The sequence below is a fragment of the Sciurus carolinensis genome, chromosome 3, assembly GCF_902686445.1.
Source record: "Sciurus carolinensis chromosome 3, mSciCar1.2, whole genome shotgun sequence".
NCBI lineage: Eukaryota > Metazoa > Chordata > Mammalia > Rodentia > Sciuridae > Sciurus > Sciurus carolinensis.
The window spans coordinates 64,397,105-64,422,025 of record NC_062215.1 but is presented as its reverse complement, the minus strand read 5'-3'; the positions used below and the strand labels follow the sequence as shown (position 1 = coordinate 64,422,025).

Genomic DNA, 24,921 nt, shown 5'->3' with positions numbered 1-24,921 from the left:
AAAAAAAAAAACTGGGAATGTTTCTTATTGATTAGCACCCCTGGGTTCAATCCCTGGTACCAAAATACAAAAAAACAAAAACAAACCCCCTCCTCCAAAACTGGTCTTTCAAGTGATTTACCCATTTCAGTAACTAACTCCATTCTTTTATACATGCCAAAATCTGGAGGCAACTTCTTCTTCTTCTTCTTCTTTTTTTTTTTTTTTTTTTTGTTACCAGATATTGAACCTAGGGGCACTCTACCACTGAGCCATATTACCAGCCCTTTTTATTTTTCACTTTGAGATACAGTCTTGCTAAATTGCTTAGGACTTCACTAATTGCTGAGGTTGACTTTGAACTTGCTATTCTCCTGCCTCAGCCTCCAGAGCTGCTGGGATTACAGGCATGTATCACCTTGCCCAGCTTCCCTTTTTCTTACTAGTAGTACTAGGGATTGAACCCAGGGCTACATTGGTATTACTGAGTAATACCACTGAGCTACATCCCCAGCACTTTTAATTTTTTATTTTGAGACTGGGTCTCACTAAATTGCCAAGGCCATCCTTCAATTTAAGATCCTCCCACCTCAGCCTCCTAAATTGCTGGAATTCTAAGCATATTCAACTATGCCTGACTATCAATATACATCTCTTACAGCAACATAAGAAACTTCCAATTGCTCCACATTCTCACCCATACTTGGTATTGTTACTTTTCTACATTTCCTCTTCTCCTTTTTCTGATCTAGGAATTGAATCAGGGGTGCTTTGCTTCTGAGCTACATCCCAGTTCTTTTTATTTTATTTTTAAATTTTTGGTACCAGGAATTGAACCCAGGGGCACTTAACCACTGAGTCATATCTTCAGCCCCTTTTATTGCTTAGTTTGAAACAGGGTTTCACTAAGTTGCTTAGGGTGTGCTAAATTGCTGAGGATGTCCTTGAACTTGTGATCTTCCTGTCTCAGCCTCTTGAATTGCCGCGATTATAGGCATGTACCACTGCTTTTCTTTTTTTGGTGCTGGGGATGGAACCCAGGGGCTTTACATTATAGACAAGCATTCTAGCATTGAGCTACATCCCATGTCCTTAAGCTTTGAAGTTTAAACAACCAATAGTCCTTTTTTTTGTCTTTCACAGTTTCAGAGATCTGGGTTTTAGGAATATGGCTGGGCAGTCCTTGCTTGGGGTCTGTTTTGTGGATGTAGCCCAGATGGGGGCTACAGCAGCTAGGGCCTAAACAGGTAGTTCTCTCTTTTCATCTAGTTCAGGGTGTATCCTTGTGATCTCTTTGGATGTCTTCATGCTGCTTACATGGTGGTTGAGGCTTAAAGAAAGAATATTCCAGCAAATAAAGAGGAAGCTAAGTTTTTTATGATCTAGCATTGGAAGTCACAAAATATCCCCTCTTCAATAGTATATTGACCTAGTCACAAAAGTGCACCCAATTTCAAGGGAAGGAGGCATAGACTAGCTCTAATTGGAAGGATGTCAAAATTACACTGCAAGGGGAACGTGTGAGATAGAAGATATTGTTGCCACTATCATTGGAAAACATAATCTTCCACATACATTTTCACTTATCTATTGGCCATTCTGTGTAGTGCCTGACCCTATCATTTGTTTACTTATCTGTATCTTTTTTTCTTACTTATTGGTAACATGTATTCTGAATTCTAGTTCTTACCCCCAAGACATATGTACTGCAGATATCTTTCCCCATTACCCTAGGGTCTGCCTATCTCTCCTAACCTTAATTTTTTTGTACTGGAAATTGAACCCAGGGCACTTTACCACTGAGCTATGCCCCTAGCCCTTTCTATTTTTTATTTTGAGACAGGGTCTTTCTAAGTTGCTGAGGCTGGCCTTGAACTTGCGATACTCCTGCCTCAGCCTCCCGAGTCATTGGGATGACAGATATGTCACTGCTCCTACTATTAATTATTATTATAATTTTGGTACCAGGGATTGAACTAAGGGGCACTTAAACACTGAACCACATCCCCACCCCTATTTTGTATTTTATTTAGAGACAGGGTTTCACTGAGTTGTTTAGCACCTCCCTGTTACTGAGGCCAGCTTTGAGCTTGTGATCCTCTTACCTCAGCCTCCCGAGTCACTGGGATACCAGGCATGCGCCATGGTGCCCAGCATACCATTAATTTTTTTTTGTGTGTGTGTGTGGTGCTGGGGATTGAACCCAGGGCCTTGTGCTTACGAGGCAAGCACTCTACCAACTGAGCTATCTCCCCAGCACCCCCATCAATAGTTTTAAAATAATTTTTTAGTTGTCCATGAGTCTTTATTTTTATTTATATATTTATTTATATGTGGCGCTGAGAATCGAACCCAGGGCCTCACACATGCCAGGCAACCCTTTACCACTGAGTCACATCCCCAGTCCCCATTAATTTTTAACATTCCAATTTATCAACCTTTTCATTTGTTTTCAAAAATTGTTTTTTAAAATTTTTTTCTAGGGCTGTGGTTGTAGTTCAGTGGTAGAGTGCTTGCCTAGCATATGTGAGGTACTGGGTTCAATCCTTAGCACCACATAAAAATAAATAAAGGTATTGTGTCCATCTACAACTAAAAAATATTTTTAAATCTGTCTAAAAATAATAAAAAAATAAAAATAAAAATATTTGTCTAGGTATGGGAATGTAGCTCAGTGGTAGAATGCTTGCCTACCAGATTAGGCCCTGGTTTCCATTCCCAGTGGAAAAAAACAAAAATACTTGTCCTGAGGTCATGATGTTTTATTGTTTGACTTTTCACATTTAGGCCTACAGTCCATTTGGAATTGATTTTTTGCAGGGTAAGGTTGGGTGTCAAGAACCATATTTTCCACATAGATATTTGGTATCTTTTATTGAAAAGTCCTTTCTCCACAGTTCTGCCTTGTCACTTTTGTCACAAAACAAGTGTCCATGTGTATGTGGGTCTATTTCTGGACGTCTTCCCTTTTTTTTCTTTTTTTGATATCAGAGATTGAACCCAAGGGTGCTAAGCCACATTCCCAGCCCTCTTGATTTTTTTTTTTTTTTCAGTTCTGGGAATTGAACCCAGGGCTTTGTGCTTGAGAAGCAAGCACTCTACCAACTGAACTATCTCTCCAGCCCCTGATATTTTATTTATTTTGAGACAGGGTCTCCTTAAGTTGCTGAGGCTGGCCTTGAACTTGTGATCCTCCTGCCTCTATTTTGAGACATGGTCTCCCTAAGCTGGCCTGGAATTTGCTATCCTTCTGCCCCAGCCTCCTGAGTTGCTGGGATTACAGGTAGCCCTGTTTCCCAACAGATATGTAATAGACAAACAAGTTCTGAAAGTTCTTTAAGGAACCAAGAATAAGCAAGACAAACTTGAAAAAAAGTAAAATTGAGATGGGGGTGTAGCTCAGTAATAGAGCACATGCTTAGCATCCATGAAGCCCTGGGTTTGATCCTCAGCACTACATGAAAAAGATGAAATAGAAGAAGAGCAAAATCGGAGGACTCAAACCATCAAGTACCAGGTCTTAAAGTTATAGTAATGAAGACAGTGTGACACTGGCACATGGAATAGAAGAAAGAATCCAACCAGGTGCAGTGGCACACTCCTGTAATCTCAGCAATCAGGAGGCTGAGGCCAGGAGGATCACAAGTTCAAGGCCTGCCTTAGCAACTTAGTGAGGTCCTAAGCAACATACTGAGACCCCACCTCAAAAAAATAAAAAATAAATAAATAAATAAATAAATAGGTCTGGGGACGTAGCTCAATGGTAAAGCACCCCTGGGTTAAACCCTCAATCAAAAAAAAAAAAAGAAAAAATCAGTAGGGCATACATGTTATCACAGACATTTAGAAAGGTGAGAGAGGGGGCTGGGAGATAGCTCAGTTGGTAGAGTGCTTGCCTCACAAGCCCAAGGCCCTGGGTTCAATCCCCAGCACCGCAAAAAAAAAAAAAAAAAAAAAAAAGAAAGGTGAGAGAGGATCACAAATTAGAGACCAGTCTCAGTAACTTAGCAAGATCCTGTTTAAAAAAAAAAAAAAAAAAAAAAAAAAAAAAAGCCCCAAACAAACAAACAAAACCAAAACAGTCTGGGGTTGTAGCTCAGTGGCAGAGTGCGCGTGCATTCAATACCCAGTACCATGGAATGAAAATAAAACAACCTTTGGGCCTCAGGAGATATAGCTCAATAATAGACTACTTGCTTTGCAAGTGAGAGATTCTGGGTTGTATTGCCAGTACTGTGAAACAAAACCAAAAACCACCAAAAATTTTAAATAAACAAAAAATCTCTCTTGGTTTCTTATTTTTAGGGAGGTCTTTGGGCATGATGTGGATTTTTGTGTTTTGCTACCAGCCACATCCCCAACCCTCTTTATTTCTGAGACAGAGTCTCATGAAGTGGCTTAGGCCCTTGCTAAATTGCTGAGGCTGGCCTAAAATTGTGAGGGGATGCTGTGGATTGGACCCAGGTTCTCATAGCTGCTAGGCAAGTGCTCCACCACTGAGCTACACCCTCCAATTTTTGCTTGGGGTTTTGTTTGGGGGTTGTATTGATCACATAGACCAATCTGGGAGAATTGATGTCCTTGCAATACTAAGACTTTGAATTTACAGACATTGCAAATTGGAGGCATTTTTTCTTTCTTTTTTGTCTTATACCAGGTATGTTAGTACCTCCTGTTTAGTTATAAATATATCCAGAATCTGAGTACTTCTCACTACCTCCGTTGGTTCAGATCTCTATATTTCAGCTGTATTTTTCCAATACTCATGAGGAGCAACTGATCTCCCAGCTGCCTCCCTTTCATTCTTCTCTCAGTAAGGCATTCAGGGTGATGTTCATGTTGGGTTGTCTATTACTGACTTGTAGGAGTTCTTTTTATATATGGGATTCAAGTCCTTTGTTAAATGTATTGTAAATATTTTTGACTGTATTTGACTTACCATTAATTTTTTTAAGGTTATGAACTTATTTTTAGAGTCTGAACTGAACTTTATGTTTTCATGGCATTCATGGCATTTAATGTAACTAATACTAACCAGAAGCTTGTGTTTTTAAAATTTTTTAATTTGTTCTAATTGGTTATACATGACAGAATGCATTTTCATACACTGTACACAAATGGAGCATAACTTCTCATTCCTCTGGCTGTAAGTTATGAACTTTTTTTAACTTTATTTATTTTTATGTGGTGCTGAGGATCGAACCCAATGCTTCACACATGCTAGGCGAGTGCTCCACCACTGTGCCACAACCCTACAGCCCCCATTAAATTTTTTTTTTTTTTTTTTTTTTTTTGCGGTACTGGGGATCAAACTCAGGGCCTTGTGCTTGCAAGGCAAGCACTCTACCAGCTGAACTATCTCCCCAGCCCCCCCATTAATTTTTTTGATGAAGTTATTTTGATGATCTGTCAAACTTTTATTTTATGACTAATCTTCTTTTTCTTCTTCTTTCCCCCCCCCCCCCCATACTGAGGATTGTACCCAGGGTATTCTACCATTGAATCACATCCATCCCCATCCCTTTTTATTTCTTGGGACAGAGTCTCACTAAGTTGCTTAAGGCCTTGCTAAATTGCTGAGGCTGGCTTTGAACTTGCAATCTTCCTGCCTCAGCCTCCCTAGCTGCTGGGGTTCAGGTGTAGGCTACTGTGCCAGGCCAGAATATTTTTAGATGTGTGAGATAATATCACTTCTTTTTAAAAGCTCTTTGTTTCCCATATCAGAACAAAGGCCCTAACATGCTCCTGAAGTAGGCTTCCATCTTGACCTCATTCACTAATTCTCTACCCACTCACCTTCCCTTTCCAATATGCACTGACCCTTCTTTGATCATGCCACACACTTTGGATGGAAAAGCTTTCCCTTCAGGTGCCTATATGGCTCATTCCTTTAACTTTGTCAGGAGTATCTTCTCATGAGCCCTTGTTGGCACATCCTAAAATTTCAGCACACCCAAACTTCCTATTCATTTCCTTATTTTCCTCCTTGCTATTTACCTTTATCTAACATACTGTATATTTAACTTTTCTTATTGTTTCTACCTGAATGCAAGCTCTAAAACCTAGGCATGTCTTGTTCAGTGCAGTCTCTTTAGCATGTAAGACAAAGTGCTTCACACAGCAAGCATTTGATAAGTTTGTAAAATGAATCAGACTATGGACGCCCAGGAAGATGAAGTTACCCAAGACTACACAGGTAATGAACAAACAATAGAGCTAAAATGTAAGCCTGAGCAGCCTTACTTCAGAGTTTATGCTATTAAGCCTAAGAAATGGGCATCAATACTGAGTAGGGCTTAGCACTGGCATAGGTGTCACAAACCTGGTGGCACTCTTCACCCTATTCCTGCAATGGAGCCAGGTCTCCCATGTCGCAGGTCTGACCTCAGCACATGGCCTGTTGCTGCCTGGCCTGTGGCAGCTATTGTGGGCAAAGCCAGTGTGCTGATGCCCCCCTGTGGCTAGGGAAGGGAAGAACAGGCCAAGAGCAGCTTTGATGCTAAGTGTATGAACGGAGGACTTGGTTGGTTCTTGGTTCCCAGTCTCCCCTCACAGAATACGCAATGCAGGGGGTGGACATAAGAGATCTTTATTTTACCAGAGGGGACAGGCAGTGGGGCAGCGCAACATCCAAGCCCCAGACCAGACATGCAGCATCCACATGCAGAACAGCTACACAGGCTGGGGCAGGACCACAGGTGGGGGACTAGGACCGTGGGCCACTCATGGCACCCCTGGCAGGATGCTTGGGCCCTGGTCTTTTCTGTCTCTACTAGTGCAATGAGACAGAAGACTGAGTTGCTTCCCACGGCTGGAACCCCATCACTCTGGCCAGGAAGAAAGATGGCACAAGGGGAATGAGATCTGGCCAGTTTACGGCACTTGATTCTGGACAGGGTTGGCACAGCCTTGCCCACTGGAAGGGCACCGTACACAGGACAGTGCAGCACTAGCAGGAAGAGGGCCTACACATGTTCCTGTCCCCAACAGGTTTAGACCCTGACCCCCAAGAGGCTTAGTGGAGTTGGGACCAAGGTTGCCACACCTATGGGCTTTTTCATGAAGGGAATTTCTGTGAGCACAAGCAGGGCCTCCAAAGGCAGTAGTAAACTGAGGGAGCTGCTATAGACAGGAGGCCTTGCCTCTGTGCCCCTGGAGTCAGGGAGAAAGGGGTAGGTATGAGAGCAGACCTGGCCTAGAGAGGGATGAAATAAAGGGCAATGACCCTGGGCCCTGTAGGCCATGGCTATGCAGGTCTAGAAGGGCAGAAGTGAATGGTCTATAGACTTCCTAGAGGAGGATTCAGAGAAAACCAGGCCAGGAGAAGGGAGAGTGGTTGTCCTACCCGAACCCCTGTACCTATGCTGCGCTCTGGCCAGGGATACAGGGAGGACAGATGGATATAGGAAGAACTTCAAGGCACCAGGATTCTGAGGAGCAGCAAGGCTACCCCCCACAGACAGACAGTGATTGTAATAAACATTTTCAGCTTAAACTATGTGATGTGCATAGAGGGAGGGAAGACTGGGTGAGAAAGACAGAAAGAAACACACAGGGAGATGAAGGAGGAAAGAGAGATGAGTGTGGCAGTGAAAGTGAGGGTAGAAGAGAGAAAGAGACGGGAGAGGAAGGAAGACAGCCAGAGATGGCCTGAACACGCAGCACTTCTGGTCCCTACAAAATAAGGCACCAGAGTCAGTAACGTTCCCGTTGTCCCTGTGGTGTTAAAACAGGTGAAGGGAGGGGTGGGCAGCTGCTGAAGGGCGTGGGCTTGCAGAAGCCTCACACCTGTGCACCAGTGGCTTTCTTGATCAAGGGTATCTGCAAACATGGGAGATGCCATGAGGCCTTGGCTGTGGAGGTCCTGGACCCATATACCCAGTCCAGTGGGCTGCCCAGGTAACCCCACTGCAACCAAGCAGATACATACCTTTGAGAGGTCCACACCCGTGAGGGCGTGCACAGAGGCAGGCAGCTCAGCCAGTAGCCGGTTTACTTCTGATGTCACCTTGCTGTTGTCCCCACTGAGAACCACAATCTCATCAACTTTGGTCAGTGGGGCGGCGATTTTGGCAGCAATCTAGATGGGGTATGAGATTGTGGTTAGATTCTGACTCCATCCACCTACCCTATCTAGCATCTCTCCCTTCCTTCTCTTATTTACCCAAACCCCCAAACAGCCTGGGTGGCCCTAATTTGCAAGTCATGCTAGGAAAGGCCCAGGGGCCAGGGATGGCCTGGGCCTGTTGGAGAGTTCCTGACCTCTGCTGAGTACTTTCCCTCTTTAATCCTTCTAGCTGGCTTGTGGCTGTGTTACTGACTAGGCACATAATTGTCTTGGCACTTGTCCTGCTAATCAGGTGAGGAGACTTGAACTTTGGGTGCAGCTTTGGGTGGGAGCCTCACCTGGGGCAGAGCCTCCAGCACCAAGGCCATCTTGGCTGCATCCCCATATTTCTGGTAGGCCTCAGCCTTGAGTTTCATCCTCTCAGCCTCTGCCTTGCCCATCGCCTCGATGACTGCTGCCTCCGCCTCTCCGATTTTTCGGATCTTCTCAGCCTCTGCCTGTGCCAAGAGGACTTGCTTCACCCTGGAGGAGTCCAGGCCAGGTAGATCAGCAGGAGATGCCAGGGTCCCCCTGAACCTTGCATGAGGCCTGGCAAATCCTTTAGCCCTGTTCTGTTGGCTCAGGCCAGGGAGAGGTCACAGGGTCCTAGCATGTGGGAAAGGGTACTCTGTGCCAAACACTACCAGGCATGCACTCGAGCCTTCTTCATCTCATTTAACCTTGCTGACTAAAGGAGGTAGGTATGCTGCTTCAAAGGAGGGAAAAACATGGGGAAAAGTGGTTTCCCAACTGTGGTCAGAGGGAGTACACTGACAGCAGAAGAGGCTGACTGACCCCACCCTAGCACCCGGGCAGCTCTCACTTTTCACCCTCTGCTATCTGCTGTATGCGATGGGCCTCCGCCTCGGCTGGGCGGCGCACGGTGGCGATGAGCTCCTTGTCAGTGCGCAGTATCTCTTGCGCCTCCACTGCGATCTGCTTCTTGCGCTGCACAACTTCAATCTCAATCTCTTCCTGCCGGATCTTCTGCTGCTCACGGGCCCCTTGCAGTTCATAAGCCAACTGGGCCTCTGCTGTCTGTGATAGAAAGATCAACACATTAAGAGGCTGGTCACCAGGTCCTGAGCCCTGAGCCCCACATTGTGATGCCTTGTCTTCTTACCTTGATGTTGACTTCTTCACTGAAGGCTGACTTTTGTAGCTCGAAGGCTCTCTTAGAGTCAGCAATCTTGGTGTCTGCCATGAATTTCACATCCAGCATCTCCTTTTTGCATTCAGCTTCCTAGGAGGAGGGGTAGGTGCTGAGGATTCCCTGAGGGACCATGGTCCCATCACCCCTGAGTTCCCTAATCCCAGGGGTAGAAAGGAAATCCCAAGTACCCGGATGCCCGCATCCCTCTCTGCCTCAGCCACACCGATGTCAGCATCTCTCTGCACCACAGCAGTCTGAGTCTTGCCCAGGGAGCTCAGATAGTCCACTTTGTCATATACATCCTGGGGAGGGAAGACAGAGTCATCCCAGGGAGCAGACATGGGGACAACGGTGCCCCCCTACCCCAGCAAGTCCCCATCTCCTAGATGGACACTTTCTGTCACATCTCACCTTGATGGTGAAGCTAAGGATCTCGATGCCCATGCGGCCAACGTCAGGTGCTGCCACCTCTCGCACCAACTTGGCAAACTGGTCCCGGTCCTGATATATCTGTTCCACAGTCAGGGTCCCTGCAGGCAGAGAGATCATGGGCTTTCTCCCCAGGGGTCCATCCAACTGGGAAAGGGAGGAAGCATGCAAGTAGAAGTCTGGATGCATACAGGGGCCATACAGTCTGAAATGGGTCTTCTTGGGGTTTCTTCTCAACAGTGTTTAATACTGAGACTTATGTAGAGTCCTGGAGGACGAGGAAGTGACTCAAGTGACACCAGATGTCTGAGCACACTGCCCTTTATCCCACCCACATGCCCCACACCAAAGACGTCTCTCACTCAACTCACCCTGTTTTTTATTTTAGTTTTAGATGGACACAATACCTTTATTTTATTTATTTATTTTTACATGGTGTTGAGGATCGAACCCAGTGCCTCACACATGCGACATGAGCACTCTACCACTGAGCCACAACCCCAGTCCTACCCTAAATTTTTAATTTTTCTTTTTAGTGCTGGGAATTGAACCTAGAGCCTCTTGCATGCTTAAGCAAGTACTCTACCACTGGGCTACATCCCCAGCCCAGCTGAAGTTTTGAAATGAAATGCTTGAGGAAAAAGTTTCAGCTCAAAATCTCAGAGGAACATGTTCCCTGCATAGCCATGCCACGTATCCCTGGCCCTGGCTTGAGGACCATGTGAGGCTGGGCAGGGCCTCACCTAGGATGGAACGCAGATGTCCCTCTAGGGTTTGTAGGACGACATTCTTGATGTCCTGTACATTCTTTCCCAGGAACTGCTCGCAGGCCACGGCCAAGAGTTCCTTTTCTGTCATGATCTTCACCTGCCAAGGTCACAGAGGTGCCTGAGTCAGGCTGGAGGGAAACAGATGGAAGTCCCAGACCCAGAGGTACAGAGGCTGGTGGCTGTGCCCTCCCCTTCTTTGTCAAACCTGTAGGCCCTGGGAACACGAGGTGGGGCGTGCTTCACTGGCAGCTGAGGCTCTGACCCAGCATTCTCCTGGGCATATGGGGCTCTTCTCCCTCTCTAGCCTACTACTGTTCACTTATTAGCCAACTCCTCCCTCACAGACTCCCCACATGTGGGAGACATTCAGGCTAAGGGGCAGAAAGTATGGAAAGGAGAATGAGCAATAGGGACATAGACAGACAGATAGACTATGAAAGAGCCTAGACGGGGCAGGAGACAGGTCCCGGGGTACAACCGATAGTGCCTTTGCGTCTGGAGGTATTCAGCCAACTCCCTCATCAGAGGCCCGTAACACAGTAGAACCTTGCTGCCCTGGAAGTCCAGAGGTGGGGGGTGCCTCCCCCAGGCTCCTAGCTGGGGATATAGCACAGACTCTGACCCCTAGAAGTCCTCTGCCTCACAGGGCCTCTCCTTTTGGGCCATCCCTCTCACCCCCTGCCCAGGGAACAGGTGAGACCTGGATTTTGGGGCCGGGCATGTCCAACACCTGCAAAGAATGGGGCTGGGTTAGAGAGATAGAAGCCCTCAGCACTGGTTCTGTCCCTCGAGGGCCACTGAGGAGAGAAGGGATATCTGTTAGTCCTGCTGAGTGGCCAAGGGGGCCAAGTGAGCATGTTCCAGTGGTCATGATTCTCTCATTGGGGGCTGGGGTGGCAGGGGTGCTGGAGAGACTACCCCTGGCTGCTGTCCTCTCCTCCTCCCACCAAACCCCAGTATGGGGACGAGGCACCTCAACAGACATGCGCGGGGCTGCTGAGTTACTATACCTGGGCGACACCCGTCACAGTTAAAGCTACCCCCTCGGCCGTCTCTACGTCCTCGCAGCGGGGCTGCAACGTCATAATCTCTAGGGAAATCCTGCCAAGAAATGCAAAACAGGGGCATGGGTCTGGGGGCCCAGGGCCTGGGGTGTTCGGAAAGAGTCTAACACCTCACCGCTCCAAATGGGACAGGCCAAGGATCCTGGTGAGGAGGATGGGGAGGGTTCTCCAGGGTTTGTAGCTGCCAGTGTCTAAGAAGGTGGGCAGGGTAGGTACAGGCAGCTCCAGGGGAAGGAGGGTAAGTAGGCTACACATGCACATAGGTCCTCTGCTCAAGTCAGCCTGGTCTGAATTGTGAGGAAAAGGAAGTAAGAAAGAAGTGGCTATGGTGGTCTGGGGCTGTTAGGAACAGGGAGAACCCAGGTATAGCTGTGTGTGTATGTCCTAGGACAGCAGGTATGTGCTGGTACTCCAGGCTATGGCATGGAGACTGTCATGGATGACATGTGAACATACCCCAGGTATCCTCACTTATTCTCTGGATCTACTCAGCACCCCAGAATGCCCCAAGATGCTGCCTAGAAAACCCTACCTGGAAGGTGGGCATACCGGGAGTATGCCTGCTGTCAAACCAAGATGGAAGCAATCCCTTCCTTTGCCAGGAATCTCTGTCTGATCCTTCTAACTGGCCAGAGGCAACGACTTGAAGTCCACAAGGCTATGATTTGGGCCCAAACACATCACATAGGGAACACAGGCTAGGGTCACAACAAAGCCTCCTGGCTAAGTAGCCCCTTGAAAGAGTTTTTTTGCCCTGTTAATCTGACTCCTCAAGCATCCACATTCACTCAGATTAAAAGGGACCTGGGCATTGGGAGATGTTTCAAGTATAGTGTGGGTTTGGAGGGGTTGGGGCTGCTTCAGTTGGGGTGCTGAAGGAGGCCTGGACCCTACCCATTCCAAAGAGGTGCTCTAACCCCCTCTCAGGTCAGTACACTGCATCCTGCCCTCCATAACTCAGGAGATGGGATGGTATCTTTCCCAACTAGAGCTGGAAGAATGGGTGAGGAAGGGAACGGTGGTGCTGGACTTTTGCCTAAGAAGGCTACAAGGCAACTCAAGGCTGAGGAAGAGAAAACTGCAAGATGCTATTAAGGTCTCTTCCAGCCTGGGCACCTGTGGGCAACGGGCTCTGAGGGGGAGGGGCTTTTGAATGTTTTCTGCTGCATTCTCCGTGCCTGAATCCAAGAAAGTGCCCAACAGAGAACTGGCGAAAGAAGTGATAAGGATAGGAACCTGCACATTATAGAGAACACACTTGGAGTTGCTGAACATTCTAGCCAAGGACAGATTTCACTAGCTATGGCTGCATGGTAATAAGGTTTGGCATTCAAGGACACCCACTGGCAGACTTGGGCCTTCAGAATCCCTTGCTTTTTCCCCACTTGCAGCCCCAATAGGCAAAAGAGAGTGCCCTGGGGATCTATAGGGATTCACCCTGGCACCCAGAGTAGCAGAGATGGAGACAAGGGAGGGCGAGGCACACTCTCAGGAGGGGAGTCCATCCAGTTTCTGCCTGCCAGGCCCCACAGGGCAGAGAGAGAGAAGGTTAGACACAGAAGAGGAAGCAGGTGGGTTATTACCTGTGCAACCCCTGTTACGAATAGCGGGACCCCCTCCGACGTCTCAATATTCTCACAGCGACACAGGATGGTCATAACCTCCAGAGACAGTCTGAGGAGCAGCCAGGGGGTAGGGAGAGGTAGGGACAGGAAGGGTAGGAGGGGACACAGCAAACACACACAGTGGTTACCAGATAAGTACCAATGCCTGTCATGTGGGAGCAGGACAGGGGTGCTGTCAACACTTCAAACCCCTGCCAGCTCTCTCTAGGTTTATGGAAGAGCAGAGGCAGCCCCTTGTTGGCCTAAGGCTTCTGGTTCTCTTCTCTAGCCCTTATCCCCTTCCAATGAGGAGCTAATGGGCTGGGGAAATGTTTGCCAATACCCTGGGGGCCCAGGGCCTGAGGTGGTGAGGCCTATAAGCTAGACACCCAGGCTGCTCACCACCTCACATTCTCAGGAGATTCCTGCCACAATCTGGGAAACAGCTTTAGCTCTACCCTCCTAACGCAGGCACACATGTGTTTCTGGAAATTGGGAGAGGGTAGCTACTCTGGGGATTAATGAGTCACAGCAAAAACTGAATCCTGCTTTGGGTGCAAACCCATAAGGTTTGTGCTACTACATACCATTAAGAAGGTAATTTAAGGTCAGAAAAGCCCCCCAAAATTTTGGATGTGATTTGGGGGTACTTTAGGGAAGAAAGTATGCTCCTGCCAGAATATTCACAGGGATGGATGTGAGATGATGGAGTTGCTCATTTTGGAATTTCCAAAATTGGGCATAGGCAAAGAGTATTGGCAAAGAAAACAAGGTGCCTTGCAGTTACTTGGTCCACCCTAGCATGTGTGTGTGTATGTGTGTTTGTGTAGGATGGTGGTCCAGGCAGAGGCAGACTGTGCATAGTGTGGAAGAGTTCCTTAAACCCAAAGAAGGAAGGGGAGACAGAGGCTGAGGTTAAAAGGCAGAAGCAGGTAGGTGGGGGAATGAGGATCAACAGGCAACATGGAGCCCCACATTAACCCTGGGAGAGGTCACATTCACACGGCCAGCCCTGGGGGCTCAGCTGTGCAGACATGCAAAGGTTGCTTTCATTTGAGTCCCTAACACTAGCACCCTTGGGCTTAAGAGGACTCTTGACCCAGCATAGACAGAAACCCACCAAGCTGTCTTCTGGGGAAGGAAGGAAAGAAACAGGAGAGAGGGAGGGAGGGAGGGAGGTGGGGAGAAGGGAAGGAGGGTAGATGGGAGGCTGCAGCTCAGAGGCCAGAGGTGGAGGACTTGCTCAGGTAAGGAAGAGAGAGCTGCCCACATCAGGAACTCAAATAGTACAGGGTATTGCAGCAAAGTACAGCAGGAGAGACTTCACTGAGTCTGGAGGAAGAATGGCTGATGCCATGGGTGGTAAAGTACCTTGAAAGGGAGGCTGAGTATGGAGGCTAGGTTAGAAGCCTCTATTCTGAACTAAGAGGATCCTACCAGCTTAGGGAAATAAATGCCCTAGCCTGTGGAGATGTCCCCCAAGTAGACTGGGGGCAGGGGAAGAAGCTGTCTTCCAGAAAAGGGAACAGAGTGGAAGGGCTTCAGGGACAGACTAACCAGCAAGTGGGACCAAAGGGAGGATGCTGAGCCTGAGGTCAGTTTCCTAGGATAAGGTAAGGCCTCCCATCTCTCACTTCCAAACCTGTTGTCAGGGAGGCCTGGTCATCCCATCCTAGGGCTTTGCTCCCTGGAGCAAAAAGTGGGAGAAGGAGACCAAGAATGTGGAGAAGGTCTACATGAGTGTTACCCCAGTAGTGGATGCCCACTCAGGACAGGTCTCAGTACAAGTCACAAATTGTCTGGGCCTGACTTTAAGTTGAAGTGTTTGAATAAGATACTATGCTATGCTAGGATTGCATGGTGCTTGGGTGGCAGTGTCTCTGGAAAGGACTCCCATGACTTCTGGCAGGCCAAATGACCCACTCAAGTGTGCCTAGGACCCTCTGGAGTAGAAATTGTGACCATTTTTGATCACTCTCTGATATATTTGGTCTTGGATCTGAAGCTCCCAGATCCATCAGCTCAGGCAGGGCAAAGTGAGGGGAGAGATGGGAGAGTGAAGTGGGTTGCTGGGAAATCAGTGATGGTAAAAAGTTGTGACATACTTCCCATGCCCTCGACCCTAGCAGATACCCTTAGACTCCCAGGAGCCTCAAGCACCAGAAGCTCAGTGCAGACTTGGGCTTCTCTCTCCTGACTAATTCAGGTGGAATGGAGCAGTATTTTGTTTGAATTTCTGTTGCTTCCTTTTCGGATGCCCAACCCCCTCTAACACTCCCATACCTTCACAGTTCTACTGTCCTTGTTGCCTGGGTCCTGGCCTGGACCCTGAGTCTCTACCCCTTCCTAATTTCCCATTAGGAAAGGTGGCTGGACAGTGAGGTAGCAGGAGAGCCCAGGTCTGTCTCTTCCCAGGGCTCTGGAGGTACCAGCAGGGAGAGCTGGACAGTGGGCATTCTGGGGCATTAAAACCTCTTTTAGTAAGCCTTTCCAAGACAGATTAAGGATATCTGTCTTGCCTGGTCCCAGCACCTTTTCCTTAGATCTCCACCCCTTGTCTCTAACCCACTACTATTGCAGGGAGCTTCTAAATATACATCCATTCTCATTTAGCCTCTGCTTGAATCGCTCCAAGGCCTCTGTGGTGAAAGGGGGTGTACAGGTTTTCTTCAGCTTTTTCTCCTTCAGTACAACCCCTTCAAATGTAGTGTGTAATTAAGACTTCTTAAATAACTTTGAGCTAGAACTGGGAAATTGAGATGTGACCCTGAATCCTCTGGGACAGAAAGTGACATCTCTCTTAAAAAATAAATAACCTTATGCTTAAAAAAAAAAAAAAAAAAAAGAAAGTGACATCTCTAGTGCCAAAAAGAACACACAGAAAGGAGGAGGTGCCTAAAAACAGACCTCCCTTTCTTTCTTTCTTCCCTTCCCTTCCCCACCCCCCTCTTTCTTTCTGTTTTTGGTACTAGGGATTGAACCCAGGGGTGCATTACCATTGAGTTATATACCCAGCCAATTTCTTTCTTTCTTTCTTCCTATCTATCTATCTATCTATCTATCTATCTATCTATCTATCTATCATCGTGCTGGGGATTGAACCCTGGGTCTTGTGCTTGCAAGACCTTTTATTTTTTGAGACAGGGTCTCACTAAGCTGCTAAGGCTTGCCTTGAACTTGCAATCCTCTTGCCTCAGCTTCCAGAGTCACTGAGGATTACATTCATGCACCACCACATCCACCTAAGCCAGACCTTCTTGAAGTGTGCCTCCTGAATACCTATATAACCAATTTCACCTATTCCTTATAGGACTCTTCCTGCCAGAACAGAGGTGGCAAATGGCAGATTTTGTAGCTGATCTGAAGGTTGAAGGGGTAATACTGCAAACTCTTCTCTCCCTTGCCCACCAGGATGACAGTTTCCCAAACCCTCAGGCCCTTACCTCTGAGTGTCGGAGATACACCACCAGGCCCAGGCCCAGCCGCCAAACACGTACTGTTTGTAGTCAGAACCACAACAGCCCCCTGGGGAGCAAAGCAAATCACTCCTGGTCAGGTCAGTCAGTTCCTGGGTTTGTCTACCCCCACCCCTCTGACAGCAACTCTGGCCTTTTACTTGCTCTGAGTCTTGACAACAGACATTCTTTGGTTCCAGGTGCTGAGATTATACATAAATGGGAGACAAGTTCTCCCTGACCTGAAGGGATTTAAGAACTTAGAATCTAGACAGAGAATTTACAAAAAAAAGATATCCAATGAATAATTCAGAGTATAAGTGCTTCCAGAGTACACAGTAGACGGGGGGTGGTCTGGAAAAGCTTCCATTTTTCTTTTCTTTTTTGCAATACTAGGGATGGAACCCAGGGATGCTCTACACTGAGCTGTACCTCCAGTCCTATCTATCTATCTATCTATTTATTTATTTATTTACTTACTTACTTATTGGTACCAGGAATTGAACACAGGGGTTCTTAACCACTGAGCCACATCCCCAGCCCTTTTTTATTTTGAGACAGGGTCTATTTAAATAATAAATGGGCCTGGGGTTGTGGCTCAGTGGCAGAGCGCTTCCCTAACATGTGTGAGGCAATGGGTTCGAGTCTCAGCACCACATATAAGTAAATGAATAAAATAAAGGTCTATCAAAATCTAAAAAATATTAGAAAAAAATAAATTGCTTACTAAATTGCCTAAGTTGCTGAGGCTGGCTTTGAACTTGCAATCCTTCTGCTTCAGTCCCATGAGCTGCTGGGATTATAGGCATGCACCACTGTGTCCGGCTATTAATTAATTAATTAATTAATTAATTTTTGCGGTGCTGGGGATTGAACCCAGGGCCTTTTGCTTGCGAGGCAGGCACTCTACCAACTGAGTTATATCCCCAGCCCTATTAATTTATTTTGAGACAGGGACTCACTAAATTGCTGAGACTGGCCTCCAACTTGCAAACCTCCTGCCTAAGCCTCCCAAGTAGCTGGGGTTACAGGCATGAGTCATTGTATCCAGCAAAGCTTCCATTTTTCATACAAACATTCATTCACTTATTCAACAAACAAGTAGAGTCTTTTTTGTGTTAAGGACATAGATATGAAGATACAACTCCTATCTTGCAGGAGGTAAAATAAGGGATGATCATAATACCACAGAGCTCACCGGCCATCACAGTAGGACAGATTGCACATCAACTAAACAGACAGCTAACTCAGTCATAATCGAGATCCAGGTCGAGGATGTGCTCAGGGTGTCCTCCACCCAGAAATGACAAAAATTAATTTCTGAATTTCTTGTAGTAAACTCTCCTGTTAATGCCAAAATTACTCATCAAGTTCAAGAAAATTTGAACAAAAATTGGAGAGGCAGTTAACATGCAATAGGAAATGTACTAAAAACAGATGAACTGAAGGAAATGGAATTTGGAAAAAGGTGTTGTCATTTCCAGGTTCACTAACTTATTTATGAAAGCTTCAGGATGTTTGCCTCCCAAGGTCAAGGGTTTGGATAGTTTCATTTAGCTGGGTTATAGCATTTCTTAGGGTCTATAGCAGGGAACAAGGCAGGTAGAGGGGCAAAGGGCAGATCATGGAATATCTTTTGTGCAGGCCAAGAAGGTGTACATGTTGAATGTATAGGAGTGATGGGGAGCTACATGGGCATCTAAGCTGGGAATTGACAAGACATTTTATTTATTGTTTTACTGGTACTGGGACTTGAACCTACAACCACTGAGCCACGTCACCAGTACTTTTTATTTTGAGACAGGGCTTCACTAAATTGCTGAGGCTGGTCTTGAACTTGCAATCCTCCTGAGTTGCTGTGATTACAGACATACACTGCCACACTCAGCATGACAAGACATTTTAGAAACAAATACTACTTCCACATGGAAGATATTGAAACCAGAAGACTGGGTAAAAGCCTTTTGCAGTAACCTAGGCGAGGCATGGAGGCTGATATAGGTAGCTAGCTGCTAAAGCAAGCAACCTTGTCCAAAAATTTTTTCTGTGTGGAAATGTTATATTTCTGCTGTGTAGTATAAATAGCCATGTGGTTGTTGATTGACTACTTTGAATGTGTCTCATACAATTTTTTTTTTTTTTAATACTGGGGATTATCCAGCGTCACTTTACCACTGAGCTACATCTCTAGACCTTTTATTTTTGGAGACAGGGTCTTGCTAAGATGCTGAGGCTGGCCTCAAATCTGTGATCCCCTTGCTTCAGTCTCCTGAATTGCTGGGTTTATAAGTGTATGCTAACGTGTCCAATTTCATATGAAATTTTAATTATTAATTTTTTGCAGTGCAGGGGATCAAATCCAGGACCTTGTTTATGCCAGGCAAGTGCTCTACCACTGAACTACAGTGGTTCATCACTGAACTACATCTCCAGCCCCAATTTATTGAAATTAGAATGGCCACATGCGGCTAGTGGCACCCACACCGAACAGTTTACCTAGAGTTCAGGTTTGGGCAGTGATGAGGCTAAGAAATGAAATAGATAATGCAGAAAACAGCAAAATGGGGACAAGTTTTGGATGGGTGTAGGCAAAGAACAAAGACTCTCCCCTCTCACTGCCTCTCAAGTCGTGAGAGCTTATAAGGCTGGAATTGGCACCTGAAACCGCTTGGGGAAGCCAACTCAGTTTCCTGGATCAGTCACAGTATACGGGTGCTAGTGAAAGTTAAGCTTCCCCAATCTAAAAATCCAAAAATTGGACACTTCAAAATTGAAACTTTAAAATATATATATATATGTATATATTTAAAAATATACATATTTAAAGTGAAACTTTAAAATATATATATATTTAAAAAATATATATATATATTTAAAACTTTAAAATATATGTATATTTTAGTTATAGGTGGACCCAATACTTTTATTTTTATGTGGTGCTGAGGATCAAACCCAGAGCCGCACATGTGCTAGGTGGGCACTCTATTACAAAGCCACAACGCCAGCCCCCCAAATTGAAACTTTGTGCGTGCTGACAGGATGTCACAAGTGGAAAATTCCACATCTGACCTCATGTGACAGACTGCAGTGAAAACACAGGTGCACTAAAAATATTGTATAAAATTACCTCAGGCTATGTGTATAAAGTATATATGAGACAAATACATTTAGTGCTTAAACTCTGAATCTCATCCATAATGTGTCTCATGTCATGGAAATATTTTCAAATCTAAAATAATCTGAAATCTGAAACCCTCTGTTCCCAATTATTTCGGATAAGGGATATTGAACATGTAGCCAAACCAGAGGTCCAAGGATCACAGAACAGCCTCACAGTATGGACAAGACCAGTAAGAGGTCTTAGGTCTCTTTCTCTGGGGTGGAAATATTCCACAGGGCTGCTGTTCAAGGTGAGCCATTAAGGGCTTCTCTGCCCTGGGAGGTATAGGGGAGGTCTCTGAGGACAGGCAGTTAATCTGAAACCCAAGTCATCTTGGAATCAAGTGAAACTGGAAGAGCGCCAAAAATCACAGCTTGTTCTGCATCTTGTGGTCTGGTGGGGGCTGGGGCACAGCTATCTCCAGTCAGATCCAGAGGACTTCTCCATGTGCTGTGGGAGGAGGTAGGAGTAGCAGGGTGGGTTGCAATAGGGTGGATATCCACCCTTTACCTTTCAGTTATTATTTGACCTTGGGAACAGACTGCCACAGTTCAAGTTGGGCCTTGGCCAAGGGCAATATGGCCAGGTTCCCGGGGGCAGCAACAACAGGAAGTTAGGACTAGCCAGCTGCCCCACCCCCAGCAGCCTCCTCCTCTGGAAGGCATCTTCTTCCTAAAAGCCTCCATACCACTCCCAAGAGGATAGTTAGGTGCCTCTTACCCCACCTCCCAAGGTCTCACTCATCTTAAGACTTAGAAGTTTCTCCAATTTGTTTTCTTTCTTTTTTGCTTGTGAAGTGCTTTACCACGGAGCTACATACATTTCCAGTTCAAAATGTAACTTTAATTCTTTTTTTTTCCTTCAGTACAGGGGACTGAATCTAATTTAGGGGCATTCTATCACTGAGTTGCATCCCTAGTCCTTTTTATTTTTGATTTTGAGACAGGGTCTTGCTAAGTTACCCAGGGCCTTGCTAAATTGCCGGGGCTGGCTTTGAATTTGCAGTCCTCCTGTCTCAGTCTCCTTAGCTGCTGGGATTACAGGTGTGTGCCACTGTACTCAGTGCTTTTGGTTTTTTGAGTGTCTTTCTGAGCTGTGGAGGCTGGCCTCCAGCTTTTGATCTTCCTGCCTTAGCCTCCTAAGTAGCTGGGATTACAGGGGTGCACCGCTCTACCCTTTTCTAATTTGCTTAACCCACTTTCCCTTGCTATGGGTTCACTCAAGTTGAAGAATCACAAAATACCCCATGATAACTTCCCTTCCTCCAAAACAGTCTTAGATAGGAACTTGGGGATACAGAGAAGGAAAGATATACTGAGTCTCAAAAGAGAAGTGCCCACCAACCAATGGAACACAAAACAAGCAACTCATGAGCAACCCAGCTCTTGTCCTGGCCTGTAGAAAATAGTATGATGTGAGGGCAATGAAAAAGCACAAGGAAAACTGGCTAGAAATTGTTTAACCCTGTCCTGACTCCACCTTAAGTTCAGCCCCTAGCTCTTGTCCCTCTAATAAATATTAAAAACTCAGGCTAGCCAGGTGTGGTAGCACATGTCTGTAAACCCAGGGTGGCTAAGACAGGAGGATCATAAATTCAACTCAGTGAGACGCTAGATAAAAAATAAAAAGCGGGGGCTGGGGTTGTGGCTCAGGGGTGGAATGCTTACCTAGCACATGTGAGGCAAAGGGTTCAATCCTCAGCACCAAATAAATAAATAAATAAATAAGTTATTAAAAAATAAATAAATAAAAAGGGCTAGGGATGTAGCTCAGTGGTTAAGCAACCTTGGGTTCAAAAACCCACAACACTACCTGGGAACGTAGTGCAGTGGTGGAGTGCTTGCCTGGCATGCCTGAAGCCCTGAGTTTAAAAAAAAAATTATGAAAATAATAAAATCTCAGATGAGGTGTTGCTTTTCACTGTTGAAATAGCTTGCATTCTCCCTTGAATGTGTATTCTTTTTTTTTTTTTTTTTTTTTTTGGGTGCTGGGGATCAAACCCAGGGCCTTATGCTTACAAGGCAAGCACTCTACCGACTGAGCTATCTCCCCAGCCCCTTGAATGTGTATTCTTGATTTCCTAAATAAATCTTTGTGCTTCAATACCGGATGCGTGATTATTATTTTTTGTTGTGTTAGGGATTGAACCCAGGGCCTGATACATCCTAGGCAAGTGTTCTACCACTGAGTTATACCGCCCAATCCAACATGCAGAAATTCTTTTCTGTTGGGTCCACCAAAGACCCTGCACTCCTGAGTGGAAGTCTCCTTCTCTGTGACTTCCTCAGATTCTCCTCTGGTGACAAGCCCACTGCTGTCCTCTCAGGAGCTGTCCTTTCCCTTTCTGTCTCTCCTAAACCCTCTTCTACTATGGAAGACCATACCCTCAAGGGGGTTTTAGCCTTTTTTTTGGGGGGGGGGGCAGGGGTAGTGGGGTTTGAACTCAGGGGTCCTTTGCCACTGAGCCACATTCCCAGCCCTATTTTGTATTTTATTTAGAGATAGGTTCTCCCTCAGTTGCTTAGTGTCTTGCTGTTGCTGAGGCTGGCTTTGAACTCGTGATCCTCCTGCCTCAGTCTCTTGAGTCGCTGGGATTACAGGAATGGGTCACCATGCCTGGCAGTTTTAGCCTTTTATGAGCCACAAATACTTTTAGTAGTCCAGCAAGCTTAAGGACCCCTTCTTAGGATTTCTATAAATGTATAAAATACAAAGAAAAAAATTTGAAAATAAAATGCTAAGACAACCAAATGTGTTATATCACAATGTCATGCTTCTTTATTAATACATTAAATAATAACATTTAGAAATAATTCTAATTAGTAGCTTAATTTCAAAGTATTGATGAGTGCAAATTATTTTCAAGGTACCTGCAATAATTACAGTATGCTTGGAAAATACTGTTAAGACTATGATGGATTGTTGCTGACATTTATCAGTTCCAGTTAGTGAAAATAAATGTACCCCTCCCCCTTCCAAATGAAGAGGACTTTTCTTTTAATTTTTGAAGGTAGAGAGAAAAAGATTTTATGTTACAAACTAAAGGAAGGAGTTTAGATAGACAATTTAAAAAAGATGGAAAACATGACCAGGAGACCTATCAGAATCCTCTTGAAATTGGGCTGAGTGAGTTGCTTGTGGACTTAATGCATATTTAAGGGGCATGGCAGACCAGTGCTGGCAGCCCTGGGAGCAGCTGCTCTGCTCTCCTGGGAGTCCACATGCAGGAGGGAGCTAAGACTCAGCAGGATCATCTCAAATCCCAAGGTACTGTTATGCCAGGCATTATCCTTCCCTCTCCTCTCCTCTCCTCTCCTCTCCTCTCCTCTCCTGTCTTTCCTTGACTCTGTCACCCTCAATTCTTACCATGGACTTCCTCTCCCCACCCCTAAAACAGCTTCTGTGCCAGCTCTGTATTGGCTCTGGCCTGAGGAACAGGTTCTCAGTAAGTGTGAGGTACAGAGCAGCCTGTCTCAGGGAGTCCTTTCACCCTGTAGTCTTAAAAGGCTTTCCACCAGGGCAGAACTGAAGTTTTTGTCTCCTCAACCCACAGTCTGGATTTTCTGAAAGAAATTCTTTAAGAAAAAGATAGTGCAGTGCAGATTTGGATTTCTAAAAGCTTTCTCTAGAGGTGGGGGTCGGGAGGCAAGGCCAGGATTTACAGAGGGAGTTGGCTTTTGTGCTCTCTGGCAGGGTCTTCCTCCTAATCCTAGGGCTATTGGTGATCTTGGTGGGGTGGGGGCGGGGCTTTGCATGTGTGGGGTACTGGGGTTGAACTTAGCCGCAACTGTGACTGAGCTACAACCCCAGCTTCCCCATCCCACTTTTTTGAGACAGGGTTTCACTAAGTTGCTGAAAAGGAGATCCTTCTGAGTAGCTGTGATTACAGCCACTCACAGGGCCAGGTTTGGGGATGGGGTATTTTCTTTCCTCTGCAGAAGCAGAGTCCTGGTCAGGAACAGTGATGTTCCAACGCAGAGACATTCTGAGATTTAAAATGAAGCTACGACCCTGTTTTAGGGTGAAAGTTCCCAATGGGTTTATCATATCTCCTCAAGAGTAGGCAACTATAAGCCCTGACCCAGGTTTTCTACCTGTTTGGGTAGCCCTGCCAACTCTGCACACAAGCTGAAACTCAGCACTGATAGTGGGAAATAAGACTTCAATTTCAGGGATTCCTACAGCTGTCAGGCAACAGGACCCCTCCCCAGAACCTAGGAGCTAGGGGCTGCACAACTTGGTGGCTTGAAAGACCTTAACTACCTCTTAAGACATTCCAAATATACAATGTAAATAGTAGAAACCCTCCCTTTCCCCAGAGCTGCAGTCCCCAAGCCCCACCTAGAAGAAATTCTGGAGCTTGCAGCATTTTGCAATTTCAAGCGGCACGGCCGAGCTGGGTTTCCCAACCTGTAGAGGCCGCAAGCCGAGTCTCCGGGGCGGGCTATGCCAGTAAACCCCAGCAAGTCCCAGCCTGCTCAGAATTAACGGGTCTGACTATGCCAGGAGAAAGAACCCATACATATCTCAGGGTCCCTCCCCGTTCAGGCACCTGCCCTGCAAAGCCGCGTGATCCACTCTCAGTCCTGGGCGCTGGAATCCAGCAAAACTGCTGAGTTCCGGGAACCCCGCCGCATGTTAGTGACCCTTTAGCCCGTGGTGGTGTGGAGGGAGGCCCTGTTTTGGGAGGAGGCGGAGGAAGGAAGAAATAAACAGAGGGAGACTCGCAATGGGAGGGGGAGTTTCTGGTGGGTGCCCGAGGGCTTGGAGCCCGGAAAACCCGAGAGTAGGGGGCTCTTCAGGAAGGGGTCTCAGGTGTGATAGTGGGGTCAGCGCCGTGAGCAGCGTGGAAGGCTTGGGTCCCGCACGCGACGCCCGGACCGCGGCACCCCAACCTCCCAGCCCTTCCCCACTCCCCCACACCAGCACTGGGCGGCCCAGAACCCATCCCCGCCGCCGCCCCTCACCTGAAACCACTAGCGCTTCGTTGGGCCCCACCGTGTGGCAGTTGCCCATGGTGGAGGTGGGACGCAAGGGCCTCGGCCGCCGGGACCTGGACAGCAGCAGCGGGTCTGCAGCGCCGGCCGCACCCAGCCTATCCCGCCACCCCCAGCGGCCGCCCGCCCGCGCCCCTCCGTGGTCGCAGCCCCGCCGGAAGTGTGGCGGCGGAGGGCGGGGCCCGCTCGTTGAGAGAGGCAGG

The 24,921-nt window shown here is 46.7% G+C and overlaps 1 protein-coding gene across 4 annotated transcripts; it reads right to left on the bottom strand.

Annotated features, from left to right (window-relative positions):
- Positions 1-6,552: 6,552 nt before the first annotated feature.
- Flot2 (flotillin 2) lies at positions 6,553-24,887 on the bottom strand. 4 transcript variants are annotated; one of them, XM_047544914.1, is made up of 11 exons: positions 24,689-24,887; positions 16,550-16,631; positions 13,086-13,176; positions 10,412-10,535; positions 9,651-9,769; positions 9,428-9,541; positions 9,210-9,329; positions 8,910-9,124; positions 8,386-8,569; positions 7,910-8,059; positions 6,553-7,800 (listed from the first exon to the last, which is right to left on the bottom strand). In XM_047544914.1, the coding sequence occupies exons 1-11, from the start codon at positions 24,735-24,737 to the stop codon at positions 7,762-7,764; spliced, it is 1,287 nt and encodes a 428-aa protein (XP_047400870.1). In that variant the 5' UTR covers positions 24,738-24,887; the 3' UTR covers positions 6,553-7,761. The 4 variants fall into 4 exon arrangements, with proteins under 4 accessions (XP_047400870.1, XP_047400869.1, XP_047400871.1 ...); XM_047544913.1 differs by lacking the exon at positions 13,086-13,176 and adding an exon at positions 11,449-11,539; XM_047544915.1 differs by lacking the exon at positions 24,689-24,887 and adding an exon at positions 11,449-11,539 and having other exon boundaries at positions 16,550-16,575.
- Positions 24,888-24,921: the final 34 nt, after the last annotated feature.